Genomic DNA, 15,706 nt, shown 5'->3' on the forward strand with positions numbered 1-15,706 from the left:
TGTTGTGTGGGCTAGACCCAGGACAGACTGATTCCTGTCTCCCTGTGGTCTACTACCTAAAGGAAGCCTCTTGTCATGACAATGTAAGAGGTACTGTACAGAATGGCAGTGTAGTGAGGCCCTAGTAGACTGTATAAGGGTATCTGGTTGGGACTGGAATATATTCTGGGAGGGTCACCTGCTATGAGAGTCTTCTCTGCTGCAAGTGGATGCACATGGCAGGATTTAAGATGTCAGAGCTGCATAATGGAAGGTGATACTGTTGATCACCTGGGGCTTGAAGAAGGACTGCGGCTCAGGTCAATGTAGTCACCTAAGGATCTCTTCCTCCCTGTCCCTAGCACCTGGGCACCCAGGCCTCTTCCTGTACACATGAGCCCCTCTTGGCTCCTGCCCTTTGTGGATGCTTGTTCACCTGAACAGGTGGAAGGGTGTTGGTGGTGAGGGGGCAACAGGGCCTGGGGTGAGTGGACCCGCCAGTATCTCCTAGAAGGGAAGTCAGTAATTGAGTGGTCTCAGAGGAATGAACATTTCTAGTGCTGCACAGAGCTCGTGAGGAGATGCTGGCAGTCTCTGAGCAGCTTCTGGGAGAGTGGGTGGTGTGCATGTGAACACACCAACCCTGCCTTGAAGAGGATGACTGCGGTGGGTCCAGCCACTTGTACGTACCTTTCTCCTTCACTCAGCAGTGTGTACTTAGTGACTGCAGAGAAAGACAGAGAAGCATGTAGACAAGGAAAGAAATAACCTTGCAAAGCAGGCAGGGGAGTCAATTACGAACCACAGTCAGAACTTAAAAGGGGAAATAAAAATCAAGAGCACTCCTGAAGGTTACCAAGTTCACTTTGGTCTGTTCATGTAGGAAAACTTCAGCTGAGCCTCATGATTGCCCAGTTCTCCAAGGACAGGACGTGTTGACATCAGCACAGCCAGCGTCATTAATTACCTTGATTTTATGATGGAATCCAGGTTTATAGGAAACATTTGAGATTTGTTATTTTGGGGATCAACATGATAGAGTGGCCTTGTTAATTTTGGTTTCGATCTGGGTACATGTGTCCTGCCTGTGGAATGTGCTGTGCTCACTTGTGTTAGAGGCAGGACCAAGTGTCTTTTTTTAGTCCGTGGTTCCTGCTTGTTCTTGCCTCTTCTGGGCTCAAGAGACACAGCAGACTGCACTTTCTACCTGTGGGTCAGTTGAACTTTGCCCCTTGCCTGAGCGTTTTTCCCAGTGTGTCCCTACCCTGGCAGAGTGGACCAAGGGAGCAGTGTGCAGTGGGGTGTCCACCGGTCTGCTCTCTGCTCCCCGCCCTCCTCCTTTGGTTGCTAATGCTGAAGGCCACTGACTGCTGGCTTTGGTTTCAGATATTTGGCATCTTCCTGGCAAGGACCCTGATCTCAGACATCGAGGCGGTGAAGGCCGGCCATTACTTCTGAGGAGCAGAGGCGAGCAAATGCAGCTGAGCCACATTGTGGAGGCCAGAACCCTTCACTGTCATCAACCTTATATCCAGTGGGAGAGAAGCTGGCTCAGCCACCCGGAGCCAGCACCCTTTCTTTGGCATCAGTGTGATATGAACTCTATTTCTCCTTGCTGGTGCTGAAGACCCAGGGCTCCTTTTTACCTGCAAGACTTGAGCCTGCATCCCTGCTGGGACTTCCTAGAGGCAGAAGTGTCTCTACATGGGGCAGTGGCCCCGAGGGACAGACTGGGCTTCTGTGGCTGTAAGGAGTGCCTGTCTTGGCCCTCTTGGAGACCGAGAGCCTCTGCAGACACCTGCTCCTCACTGCAGGCTTTGGGTCATGGGCGCTAGCCTGATGGACAGCCACATCTTAGGGTGGGACATGGGTAAAGGGACAGCAGGTGAGCACAGAGCTTCTCTCTCCACCAAGTCCAGCAGTGCAGTGGCCTGCTCCTAGCTGGGGAAGGGGAGGGGCTCAAGTGGATCTGTGCATGCTAGCGGGATCATGGTGGGTTAGGGTCATTTGCAGGACCCTCAGCCATGTCCAAGTGAAGTAAGCCTGAGCCAGGGCATGACTGGTGCCTCGAAATGCCTCGGCGGCTACCCGCCAAGCCCCACTGCCATTTTCCAGGATGGGAACTGCCTCTGGTTTCAACAGCATTAAGCCCTGGTTGCTGGGGAAGCGGGGGTGGCCTGTTCCCCACTGAGAGCCGGCTCTCGTTTTCTTAAAGTGTGTAAATAGTTTATTTATAGGGGTAAGAATGTTTTCACACCATGTCTTCATTTCCTCTTCCTTTCCTCCGGCATTCTCCTCTCAGCAGCCTTACACAGTGTCTGGAACTAAAAGCTGTCCCTTTCAGTTCCCCTGAGTGTCTCCAGAACCAACCACAGCAGCCTGTCCTTTTCATCTACTGTGTTCCTGCATTCCTCTTCCTCCATACACTGCCCCCGAGACACACCCCACCTCCCCAGCTTGGCCTCACTGTCTTCCAGTCTTGGTGCTACTAAAGCTGTCACCCGAACTTGAATCCTGCCCCTCCTTCCCCATGGCCTGCCCAGGGAGCCCCAGCCCCCCACATAGGCAGCCAAAAACCTTTTGGGCAGAACTTCTGGTCGAAGCTATACGCCAAAGGCTGGCTGGCCTGACATCTGTCCCTGGAGAGAGCTGCTGTCCTGCAGCCAGGCCTGTGCTGAGCTGTGCACCCCAGGCCACAGCTGCTTAGAATCTTGGGACATTGTATTTCTCACTTTCATGGTGATTCCCCACCAGGATATGTGTGGTCACTGTGCCCACCCTTCCTGTTGGAGCTCTTCTGGAGCTTGCTCTTGGCAATGAAGTTTATTGTATGTGCTGAAAAACCCTTGGAGTAGTTGGGGCATTGTCCATCTTTGACATTGTCCATCTTTGGGCTACTTTCTAATGCTTCCCTGTAGCTTGTACCAGTTCTGTCCTTACTGTTCAGGGATCGAGAGCTACCTTCATTCACTTGCAGAAGTGTACATTCTAGTGTGGTGTATACTGGTTATGCTGGTGGGTGTTTGTTGATGATGATGATGATGATGATGATGATGATGATGATGATATTTTTGTTTTGTTTTTTTACCATTTTCTGTAGACTAGAGGAAGAATGCTTGTGTTTTTAGAAAGTGTGTTGCTTCTCTTTGACTGCCAAACTCTTTTATGGAATATATCTTTATATTAATGCTGCTGTTTTGGTTGTTTTTATTTGGGGTCACTACCAAAATGGTTTTAAATACACAGTATAAATTTGGCTGCAGGGGGATCCAGCAGGATCAAGTATAACTAGAGGTATAGAAGTGCAGATTGGCACGTTCCAACATGGATTTCAGTTATCCTTCGAACAAGGCTACAACTGGAACTGGTTGACTTGTGGTGTAGCCACACCTGTGTGTAGGTAGGAGAGGAAGAACTTTAACCCTCAGGCCCACAGGAAACATTACATTAGGTGATTCCTTTCCAAACCCTGACAATACTGTTTACCCAAGCAAAAAAAGCTTGGGAACTGTGGGTTAGTATCTGGGCATTGCTGCTATGTGGACCACGTATCCTGGACTTGTTGGCCTCTCTGTCATTGGGGGAGGTGGGAGGGTGTCAGGGGCTGTGTCTACCTCAGGGAGCCTTCTACCCAATCTCCCTGCCAGTGTGTTGGTGGCCATAGACCCTGCTTGCCAGAGTGTTGGTTCCAAGGGCTTCAGACAGCTCCTGCTGTCCCATCTATTCATGTAGTCCTATTGCCTGGACCCCTTGGAATTCTCCTAGGTACCACACTCCAATTCAGGAGGAATTCTAGCCATGTCTTCCAGAATTTTATTTCTCAATTAGTTCATAAAATGTTCAGGCCATCTCGTTTAACTCTTGAGTCGTTGGTTGAAGAAAGAAAACAAATCAAGGATTGATTAGGGAGCCCCTGACTTGAAGCTCAGACACCCTACCTTGGCCTGCCCTGTACCCTCACCTTCCCTGTTCTCTCAGAACAATGTGCCACCTCTGCACTCTCCTTAAAGCTTTGTCCTCCTTAGAGCTCACTTTTTTAACTTTTAACTTTTTTTTTTTTTTTTTTTGGCAAGCACTCCACCACTGAGCCACACCTCCAGTTCTGCCACTCACTTCAAAGTCTCCAGGTTTCTCCTGTCCTTCCTGTGACCCTCCTCCTACCTCCTCTCAGGATTCCGCCCTGCTTTTTCCCTACCCCTCTTCCTGTTGCTGCCTTTTCTCCTCCTCCTACAGACTTGCTGAGGCCCCATTGCTTTCCTTTCCCACTTTCCTTCCCTGGCAGCTTCTTCCCTGGCCACTCTCTGCCCTTCTCATCCCCACCAGTACTCTCCTTTTGGCTGGTTGTCAAACCAGGACAACCGACTCTTCAAAAGCCTCTGCTTCTGAGGTCCAGGTGTGCTACTTCTAACCCTCTTCCATCTGTCCCTCTCAGGCCTCAGCTGTGTCTGCCCCACCCTCCTCATTGGTCTCCAGGACCTTCCCATTGCTCACAGGTTAGGGCCCTGGGTCAGGCAGGAAAAGCATCTGCATTGCTTCCCAAGCCCAGGCACTCAGTGTCCCCACACGAATAACAATAAAAATTAATGGACATTGTACAGTATGTTTCAGCAACACAGGAAATACTCAGAGTACTTAAGAATTAATAAATCATTCAACCACCAGAACAGGTCTGTGGAAGCCATTTTCATGCATAAAACATGCACCTCAGAGGAAGGTAAGTTACCTCCAAGGATTGGGAAAGGCCTGGTTTAACTCTGGGAGCCTATCCCTAGAACCTCACCTTGCAGCTAAAGCAGGAGGCCAGGAGGTGACCTGCCAGCTCTGAATTTCAGATCTAAGATCCTCCAGGTCACTGGGCTCAGGATCTATAAGCATTTGGGAAAAGTGGGGAAATGGTGACCTCCCCTCTGTACCTGGACTTGAGTGCCCAGTTTGATTTTGGGGCCTGTGGGAAAGCAGGGCATTGCTTCTAAGCACAGCCCCATGCTGGGCTATAGGCCTTGGTGTCACACAGTAGGCTCAGTTTGCTGCAAGGCTCAAGCTGTGCTGTGTTGTCCACAAACCGACTGCTCCCTGGCTCTGTGTGAGTTGCTTATCTTAAAGCCAAGTTGCTGGGGATGGGGTGGGGACAAAGCTTCCCCTCACTCAACAAGCTTATGGAGGCTGGCATTGTGGGGTCAGACGCAGCCTTCTCTCAAGGAAGTGCTGAGCAGAAGCCACAGAGGGAGGGCCTCTGTCGAGCAGGAGGGTCCACATGATGACTTCCTGGCCAGCAACCTCAGAAGCATGGTATGCAGAGAATGGGGAGAGCTATCTCAATGGCCCAGCACCTGGGGTTCCCGCTGTCATGGGAAAGTCCCTACCCAGATGTCAGTTGTGTCAGCACTGGCCCCCACTAGCTGAAAACCCTCAGGTCCACAAGGTGAGAAGGGAGGAGGAACAGTACTTCATGTGGGCCTTTGCTCCAGTGTCAGTGTGTTTGTGTCTCCAGGACTACAAAGTTTTAGCTCATCAGCCCCATGATGGATCTTGGTAGACGTGCTTCTGTCTGATCATGTCCAAAGGATCTCTGGACTTCCAGGTCAGACTGGGCCACCTGCAGGCTGTTCTCATTTACCTGGGTGCTCTCCAAAGGCCCAGAGAACCACATACTTTTAGGGCATTTTGAACTTCTTACAAAGTCACAATTAACGGGCCTTTCCTCCTAAAAGGCTATGTTAAAACCAAATTTATTCTCAGAATGATTTGGGGGGCTTTAAGGAGCCTCAGAAATGTCACATGTAGAACTGGGGCTATTGTGGAACCTTAAGAGAAAGAAAAAAAAAAGCTAAGGGTACATTTAAGTGGAAACTGTTCTAGGGGTTCTGTGGGGTCCCAGCTCTGAAGAGGGCAGAGTAAAAATTCCTTACAAAGGTTGGAGGTGATTATTTCTTCACTTGCCTTCCCACCCCCCCGTGTTCTGTGTCCTGTATTTCAGCAGGGCTTTCAAAAGCATCACTTAATAACTACCAAAATAAATTACCACCTTGGACTGTAATTTTGTCACCTCAAGCAACTTTTAAATGTGTCTTTTTAAAATATAAGTAAAAGCAATCTAAATAGAGTGTAAAGTGAATTTTTTTTCTTCTGTTGCCAGAGGCAACCATAATGAAGTCTCCTTCCAGCAAGTGACTTCAGATCTTTACACAAATGGCAATCATTTTACATGGTATCCCATGATTAGTTTTACTTAATATACTGATCTGTGGTGCATTTGCATGGTCACACTGTCCATTGTGGGGCTGTGCCACCAGCAAATGGACCTTGCCCTCAGTAAAGGGGAGTATGTTTACAGACATAGGTAACAGAAAACCCAGTTCAGACTGGCCTGCACAATGAGGGGAGGGTTTTGGCTCCTGAACCTGGAAAGTCCAGAAGTGGGGTGAGTTTCAGGACTGGTTTGATCCAGTGGCTCAGCAATGTCAACAGGATCTGGTTTCCTTTCTCTCTGCTCTGCCTTCCATGGTATCCCCATCCTCTGGGGCTGAGGGGGGGAATCATTCCACCTCGGACAAGCTCCTGTGATGGATGCAGCATGTGGTAAAGCCACTGGGGGAAGGGAGGCCCTCCTGCTTGTTCATTTTACTTTAACCACATGGTAGGATGTGGTTTAAGCAGAGTCCTGTAGGATGGGGGATGGAAGCGAGATGCTGACAATCCCCCCCACCCCTGCATTGCTGTGGGTGAACATTAGGGTAGCTTGCAGGGTTTTGTTCAACAAGGGGTCGAAAAAAAGCATGTGTGTTTGGTTAATGGAATTACTTCTTAGTAGGATTTATAACATGTTTAAGGGAATTCTCCAGGGGGTTGGCTTACATTGGGTGGGGTGTGCCTCTTTTGCCAGGTCATTGCTGGTGTGTGGGAAACTGTCCTAAACCTCTCTTCCCTTTTTGGTAGGTAATAATCCCACTCTTGGACCTTTCAAGGATTAAATGAGATGTGGTGGGTAAAACATTTAACAGTAGGTCCAGATTAGTTAGTATGGTAACCCCCAAATTATTGCTAATGTAGTTTGGAGATTAAGGGGATTTGATCTGTAGCGTTTTGTCCCCACCTGCTGAGCTGCCTGGGTTACATGTCATACAGCTCAAGTTCTGAGCCCAGTGAAATGAGTAAGATGTAATATTCATTCCTCCGCCCTTTTAGGCACAAGGCTTCCGGGTTTGTAGGGAGCCTCAGGCATTTGGAGTTCAAGATCTGTTTGCTTTATGTCCCTTTGGGATATGGAGGTGAGAGGGGGCTGCTTCCTGAGATTGGTGCACGGGCCCTGCTGTGCTTGCCAGGAAGCCCTGAGAAAAACTTGGTGTCTGAAAACTGGGAAAGTCAGGAAAAGTCAGGTAGAGTGCGGCAGTTGTCACCACCAGGGCTGGTGTCTTCCTCTTCTCTCCCTAAGGTGGCCATTTCAGCCTTACTGTGCCTTTGCAAGGAGGTCAGGGTGGCAGGTTTGCAGATCCTTTGGGCACAAACAGTCACTCAGCTATCAGCTATTGTGTTTTCTTTACTTTTAGATTTGATTTTGTTTTGTTCTTTTTTTTTTTTTTTCCTGAAATCAGTACAGATGCAGTTTAATATGGGAAGACTTGAGTGGTCTCTGGGAGGTATTGAGTACCCTGTCTCTGAAGGAATGCAGTACTTATCTGGGATAATATGGATGGGACAGGTAGCATGTGAGTTTTGTGCTTCATGGACTGACAGCAACTCCTTCCATCTATTGATTAAAAAGGGGGGCAGGTAGGTTGTAGATCAGTGGTAGAACGCTTGTCTAGCACATGTGAGACAGTGGGTCCAATCCTCAGCACATTAAATAAATAAATAATATAAAAGTATTGTTTCCATCTACAATTAAAAAATGGTTTTTTAAAAAAGCATGACTCTAATATTACATGTGAACCTGTCAAGGTTTTAATTCATTAAATAAGGGAGTTGGTAAGATTAACAATTCAAATGAGGAATCACAATGAATCATAAATCCATATGTAGTAAACGTGTTGAAATTGTCTTTTTTTTTTTCAGGAAAGGAAGCAGTTGAATCTCTTCAGGAGATATGTACATCTATTGACAATAACTCTGCAACGTAGAGTTGTAGAATAGCTCAAAGGCAATAAAGATCTAGAATCAAGATCAGATAAATGGGAAGGTGTGCCCCAAATAATGCATAGGTTTCCACTGGACGCTCAGATGTTTTTTATTTTATTCCCAATTTCCTTCTACCTCTTGTCCCTGTAGAGCTTACTTTTAAAATAGAACCAGGCAGGTCATTGAAAGGAACCAATGGCTCACAGTGATAAGAGGTACTTGAGGATTAGAACACCTAGCTGCCCCAGCCAAGGGCCAACCACTATGGGAAGCATCCTGGGGGTTCTTTCAGCATGAATGGCTGGCTCAGGCCATGTCTGCCACCTGCAAAGCTCATGTCTGCAAATCTGCTTGTTTTTTTTTTTGTTTAAACCAAAGAGGGGAAAACCCAACTTTTTATTTCTTTTTTAAATAAAAAGATGGGGTCTTGCTTTGTTGCCCAGGCTGGCCTCAAACCCTGGGCTCAAGTGATATTCCTCCATCAGCTCACGAGTAATTGGGACTACAAAGTGTGAGGCACTGTGCGCAGCTGCAAACCTGATTTACATCTGCTTCTTGACCCACTCCTACAGACACATCAATTGCTGCATCCCAAACTGCTTAACGTGTTTTCTCTTCCCCCAAGCCTATGTTGCACTCACACCGCAACCAGCCCTTGTCCTCTGTATCTCAGCCGAGCACCCCACCATTTATCAGTGACCAAATGCAGGAATATGGTATCACCTGGGCTATGGCAATGAAATTGACTCCTCTGTAGTCAGTAGGCCATCTATCCTAAAAGTTAAACACCATCTAGCCAAGTGATGCTGAATGCTTCACTCCCTGGAGTAGCTACCATGACAGATTTCAGTATCATTTACCCCCTTTTTTGTCTGAATGATTCCTGAGTCTCCCCTTGTTTGTAATGCATGCATATAGGTGCATTTGATTTTTGTTTTCTTATTTATTTAAGTATTAGGGATGGAACCCAGGGGTGCTGTACCACTGAGCTACATCCCTAGCCCTTCTTATTTTGAGACAGGGTTTTGCTGAAGTTGTTGAGGCTGGCCTCACACTTGGGGTCTTCCTGCCTCTGCCCAAGAGGCTGAGATTGCAGGTGTGTGCCGCCATGCCCAGAACAAAGTAAAGTGTGTTTACTTCTTTTCTCTCTGAATCTCAAAGAGATTCCTGAAAGATATAGGGGTGAGAGGACTTTGATCATGTAGAAGGAAACCTGTGATGGATGTTTTAAATAACAGGAGTGCGGGGGTCCCCAGCCCCTAGCTGCTGAATTCTCCCCTCTTTCCTCCCTGAAAAACAGTTCTTAGAACTGGCAAAGACATGCATTTTAATGTCACAATTTTGGTCTTTTTAAAAAATTCCTACAACCTCCCTGTGTTTGTCAGTTTCTATCACTAAAGTGAAATACTTGAGATAAGTGACTTATAAAGAGAAAATGTTTATTTTGGCTTATATTTTGGAGGGTTCCAGTTCAAGATTGATTGGTCCATTACTTTGAGCCTTTAGAGAGGTAGAGTATCACAGCAGGAGTCTTGACAGAGCAAAACTGCTCACCCCATGCCAAAAAGGAAAAGAAAGAAGATGGGGCTGGGGTCTCACAGTCCCCCTTGAGGGACATCCCCAATGACCTGAGGACCCTTCATAGGGTCTCACCTCCTTTGAAGGCCCACAGCATCTCCCAATAACACCATCTTTGGGACCAAGGACTTGGTGTATGTGGGAGTTGTGGTTCTGGGGATGGAACCCTGGGCCTCTATCCAAGTGTTCTACCACTGTATCACACTCCCAGCCCCAGGACCATGCCTTTAACACATGGACTTTTGGGGACATTCAACATTCAAACTAAGCATCCCATCCCCTTACCTTAAGGTCATACCAGGATAGGTGCCAGCCACGGCCTTGAGGAAACAATATGGGTAAATGTTCACTGTGGTCCTCAGGAGTAAGGTTGAAACTGGGGCATGTATGTCCATAAGCCTTTTTTCTTCTGTGAAAATGCAACAGTCTGATGATGACCTCAGAAAATCTACAGTGGGGCCAAGGCTGCTGGACAGGTGGGGGCTGGGAGAGAACTATTTTCTTCATTATAGTTAAGAGGAAACAGACTCAGACCAAGGAACTTGCCAGATGGCTGGGAAGTAACATAGCTGAGATTACAGCTAGGATTCCCACTTTAAGGACTGTTGTCCCTCCCTCTGATGAGACTAATTCACAGGACACAGATGTGTGTGTAGTTGTGGGCAGATGTGTGTGCTCATGTAGCACAGTGCAAAAGCCAGGAACTACAATCCTTTTCTTTAGAAAAATGGGAATAGTGCAGTCATTCCAACACTAGCTTATGAGTTAGGGCAGTGGTTCTCAAAATGCAGCTTCTATGCACCGCCCTTCCCCAAGTATATGGAGTCAGATACTCTGGGAGAGGGCCAGTGTTCTGTTTCAATCAGCTCTTAAGTGATTTTAATGCATACTAAAGTTTGAGAACTGTTTTATAAGGGAAGAATCAGAATAGAGTAACCACTGTAACAACATCCCCTAAATTTTGGTGACTTTGAAAAAGAAACGCTTGTTTCTTGTGTATGTCACATTCCATCCCTAGTGGCTTCTGGGGGTTAGGGTGGGGAATACTATGCTCCATACAGCCTCTCAGGGATCCAGTCTCTTTCAGTCTTATGGCTGTATCTCCTAGAGCCCCTTGGAGTTGTCTCTAGTCAAATGGTGGCTGGGGCAAGGGTGAGGACCAGGGAGGAGGATATTGGGAGCTAGACCCAGATGGGAGTATATTGTGTTCACATTCCATTGGCCAGAACTTGAGTCAGTTAACTACAGGAGCCTGGCAGAGATCGAGGAGTAAGAAGGGAGGTCAGACATTGGACACCAATGTTCTGTGCCCCAAGTCACAGTTTAGGGAAATAAAGATGAACTGAATTTTCTGACTTCCTAAATCCCTTTTTGTAGGAATATGGGGCCCAGATTAGGGTTGGGGCTGGTTTGCCTCATAGCCTCTGCTCAGCCTTCTCTACTCTACAGAGTGCCCTGAAAGCAGTTTGGCTTCTCAAGTTCTGGGCAGGAGAGTGGGCTGTGTCCGGACTGGAGGGCAGACAGCACACTGAACAAGAGTGGAACTTGGGAGGGCAGGAGCCATTCTTGGCTTGGTGAGACCTGCCTTTAGTTCTTCTTGTTAGCAGCTGTGTGGCCCTAGTCTTGATTTCCTCAAATATAAACTTGAGATAATAAAATGGCTAGTTTCATAATCTTGTTCTGAGAATTAAATGAGGAATTTAAAAAGGAAGCCCCTGGCACAGACCCTTCTGCCACACAGACATAATGTTGATAGTTCTTCCCTGGCTGTTCCACTGAGCAGGACATGGGGGATGGGGGCCACTGGGCTCTCCTGGTGCCTTGGAACCTGGCAGCAGGGGCTCACTCCAGTTCTCAGTCACTTGCCGGACAAGGATGGCTTCTCACTACTGGTCAGGATGGCTAGGGCTGGGCTTGAGGTTTGTATGTGACTTGCCTACAGCTGAGTGGGGCAGCAGGGAGGGCTAGCAGACTGCTTCATGTTTACTAGGACCCAAGGGACCAGGGTAGCCTTGGAGGGAGGCTGTTCATAGTGTTGGCCATCTAGAGCAGCAGAGTTCCAGCCTGCCCTTGGAATTCACAAGTATGCACTAAGACTTGGTGTCTGGTAAACCAGTGCTGAGTGGCCTCTGGAGAGGGATCAGGTGAACAGTGTTTTCTTATGAGGAGGATGAGGTTTCCAGGAGAGGTTTATGGGGCAAGGATGCAGGCCAGTGTTGGTCCTTTGTCTGGGTCAGCTGGTGGTGGAAAGGTGGCAGCCATCTCAATGCTCCCTCCACCCTGTGGACCCAGAGCTTCCTACTCCATTAGCCTGTGAACAGAAGATTTAGCTTCTCTAGAAACTGTCCCTTCATTGTGTCACAGCTTCTGTCCATGAAGCAAAGAAGGAAGGCCTGGGACACTGCATAGCTCTAAGAGCGTACATTGAACAATCATGTAGAAGTCTTGGAGTTTTGCTCACCATAGAAAACTGGTGACATCCAAGTATGGAGGCGATGGATGGATTTGGGGGCCTGAGAAGACTTCTTGTGGTAATCAGGCCATCAAAAGGGCCCAGGTTCTTCCCTTTTGTGGTATCATGTCCTGCCCATCTCTGTAGCATCCATGACAAGACAAATGGAGACAGAAGCAAACCACTGGGGTGGTCAGGAGACACTGGCTATAGTAGTTTAAAACTTTAACTCCAGGTTAAGCAAAATGGGGTTTTACAAAGGCCCACACCCCCAAGAAGGACAGGGGCACATTCATAGGCTCAGAGAAGAACCAGGGCTTTGGGGTAGGCAGGGGCCTTGAACCTGCTAGGGAGACCTTCCCATTGGCTCCTCTGCTATCTTTACAGGTTGGTCCTACTTCCTTCTGCTACATACAGACCTTAATCTTACAGGGAGACTTGAGTGTCAGCAGCCCCAAGTTAGTAACTTGGTAGAAAATAAGCTCATTATCCCCCATGTTTGTATATCAATCCCAGACCCAATATCTGTCCAGCTCGTAAGTCCCCTTTAAAGCCAGGAATATGGGGAGGCTCTCTAGGCAGAGGAATTAACTTCCACAATGCACCCCCCCCCCACACCTAATATTAGTTTGATTCACCGAATTAATGAGGAACCAAGCCCCAGATTAAGAAGCATACAAACAGAACTCATGTTGTTACCCAGTGTGTGCCTGGCTGGTTCATACAGGGCCTATCTGTTTAATATGGAGCCCTGACTGCTTACCCAGGTACAGATGAGGAAACTGAACCATGAAAACAAGGCCTGTCTGGGAGCTCACTGCACTGGTAAGGTTGAGTGTGGAGTGACACAGGTCTAGTTGACTACTACAACTGTGCTGTTGGAATCAGTGTGTGCGTTTGTGTGTGTGGTGTGTGTGTGTGTGTGTGTATATACACACACACACTATCTATATCTATATATATAGATAGATAGATAGATATAGTAGTTTTTTGTTGTTTGTTTATTCACAAATGTCACCATGGGTGTTCTGCCCTTTAGAGATATTTGGATGTCACCAGTTTTCTATGGTGAGCAAAACTCTAAGACTTCTCCATGATTTCTGCTGACCACTTTCCTAGAAGCCCATGTACCCCAAAACACAGAGATCACTTCTCTTTAGTGATCTCTGTTTATCCCCACCTTTATCTTACAGAATTGGATAAAATTCATTTTTTAAATAATAAAGATGTCACAGCAAGCATTTTGTGAATTAAATCACATTGATGAAGATTTGGGGCAGGGTGGACTGCAACCCAGATTAGATGACTCCCTCTCTCTCTTCTTCCCCTGCCTTCTCTGAAGCTCACAATCCCTAGTTCACTAGCATCAATTCCAAATCTAACAAGGTATCCAGAAGGGCAGGGCTTCTTCCTTTTTTTCTCATATTTTTAATTGGAGCATTATAATTGTACATAAAAATGGGATTTGTTGTTCCATATTCATACATGCACACAATATAACTGGCCTCCTACCTTTAATAGATCACAATTGTACTCCTTCGAAAGGAGTGGGGCTTGTACTGTTGTTTGTCTTGATATATAAGACTGAGGCTGTACTACATACATCCAATCTCAGTTTACCTGCTTTCCCCTTGACCAACACATCTTGAGCAACCTCTTTATGCTAATGTTCTCCTCAACTTCAGTTCCAATGGCTGCACTGCATTTTATCCTATAGATGTGCCATGATTTATTCAGCTAAACATTTTATTGAACACATTAGTTATTCTGAAATTTTCACTATGGCAAATGTCACAGTAATGATCCTTACATATGTCATAAGATCCCCGCCCCCACAGTGAGGATGTGAGCATTGAGTATAATACTGGCAGTATAGAGTTCAATATTCCTCAGTATTTGGGGAGTTGGTTTCATCTGTTCATTCTTTTTTCTTTCTTGGTGCTGAGAATCCAACCCAGGACCTCCCACATGCTAGGCAAGCACTCTACCCACTGATCTACACCCCTGGCCCCTCATCTATTCATTCTTTTGTTTAACTTGGGAATCATTTTATCAATCCTCTCTCCTAATTTCCTTTCATATTTGAAATGATATTAAGTCCATAAATTAATTTGAGATAGTATTAGTTATGTATTGCTGCATAGCAAATTATCCTCCAATTTAGCAGCTCATAAACCACACACATGCCTTTCATAACCATTTTAAGGGTTAGGAATATAATAGCAGCTTAGTTGAGTGGTTCTGGCTCTCTCTCTCGTGAGATTGTAATGAAACTGTTGACCAGGCGGAGATTTCTCCCGAGCAGAGCTGGAGGATCCTCTTCCAACCTCACTAGTGACTGGCAGGAGGTCTCAGTTCTGCCCATGGGCCTCACAGCATGGTTTCCTGAGTGCATGATGAGAGCTGAGAGCCTGGTCAAGTGTCTGATAGAAGGCACACTCCCTTCTGGCACGGGTGTGAAATCCAGGAGGTAGGGATCTTTGAGAACCATTCTTGCTGAATGGCTGATACGGAGATTAATTGGACATTTTTTCAATATTGGTTCTTGTCTGATTGTGAATGTCTTGTGTTCCTAGATCAACTTAAAGCCTACATATTCTCCCAGTAAAAAGATCTACTTTTCCTTGTTACAGGTCCCCACGTTGTTAAGTTCATTCTTAGTATTTCGTATGTCTGGTTCCTGTAGTGAGCAGGATCTTATTTAATACATCATTTTTTTTCTCCCTCCCTCCTTAAATCATTATTTTATTTTATTCAAAAATATACCTCATTTTTTTCTAAGTAGTTGCTGCACTCATGCAGGAACACTATTGATCCTTATGTCCATGATAACATAAGTATCATCATGGTGGTGACAAGCAGAAACTACTGTTGACTTTCACTGAGCCCTTAGATTGCAAAATAGATCGAGTAAGATAAGTAAGTACTCTTAGAAGCAGCTTCCCAAGTGATGATGCTCCAGGGAAGGTGGACAGAATGTAAGAAGGGCCCTCCTGTAGCTGATGCTTCCATGGTAACTTTGCCCAAGCTCAGCTGTAGCTGAAATGAGAGGGTCCTCTGGCCATCACTGACCCTGCCTGTGAGGGACTGTGGGACATGCTGGGGAAGCCAAAGCCGGTGACTTGTGACAAGGCTATCCATTCACCTAATGTAGCCCATGACTCCTAGGTCTAAGTGTCCAGCATCCTTTCTGCAGAGCCCTGCTCTGGATGGCTCCCCAGAATCTGCATAGGCTCTGCCAGTTCCACCTGGAAGGTTCCTTCTTCATTCATTTTCTATAGGTATTTACCAAGCATTGCTTGTGCCAAGGAGCATTCTACATTAGTGACGAACTGGATGGAAGCACTTGCTCTTGGAGTGCTTATTATCTAGGAGGGAGGGAGAGAGAGAGAGAAATATTATTGCCAAATAAATAAATAAAATGATAGTTTATAAAGCAGAGGAAGGGAGGGGTCATCAGGAGGATAGGGGAGCTAAAAGTTTGAGCCAAGACTAGAATTTGGTAACTGAGCCAAGTAAGGTCTAGACAGAGGGATGAGCCATTGTGAGGCCCTGGGGAGGCAGATGTCTAGTGTATTTGCT

At 46.7% G+C, this 15,706-nt stretch overlaps 2 protein-coding genes across 4 annotated transcripts in view; both read left to right on the forward strand.

Moving 5' to 3' along the window:
* Nucleotides 1-3,166, forward strand: part of Tspan14 (tetraspanin 14) — a 55,726-nt gene extending 52,560 nt beyond the window's left edge. For all 3 annotated transcript variants that reach the window (XM_046450083.2, XM_046450084.2, XM_046450085.2), the window contains one exon: nt 1,366-3,166. In XM_046450083.2, the coding sequence (XP_046306039.1) occupies nt 1,366-1,437 (72 nt within the window). In that variant the 3' untranslated portion in view covers nt 1,438-3,166. The remainder of the gene's footprint in view (nt 1-1,365) is intronic.
* Nucleotides 3,167-3,300: 134 nt separating this feature from the next.
* Nucleotides 3,301-15,706, forward strand: part of Sh2d4b (SH2 domain containing 4B) — a 99,228-nt gene continuing 86,822 nt past the window's right edge. Inside the window, exon 1 of the mRNA XM_046450242.2 lies at nt 3,301-6,400. The gene's annotated coding sequence lies outside the window, so the exon portion shown is untranslated. The remainder of the gene's footprint in view (nt 6,401-15,706) is intronic.

This window comes from Marmota monax, unplaced genomic scaffold (genome assembly GCF_021218885.2).
Source record: "Marmota monax isolate L192 unplaced genomic scaffold, Marmota_monax_Labrador192_F-V1.1 WCK01_AAM20220418_F8-fsc00004, whole genome shotgun sequence".
Lineage (NCBI taxonomy): Eukaryota > Metazoa > Chordata > Mammalia > Rodentia > Sciuridae > Marmota > Marmota monax.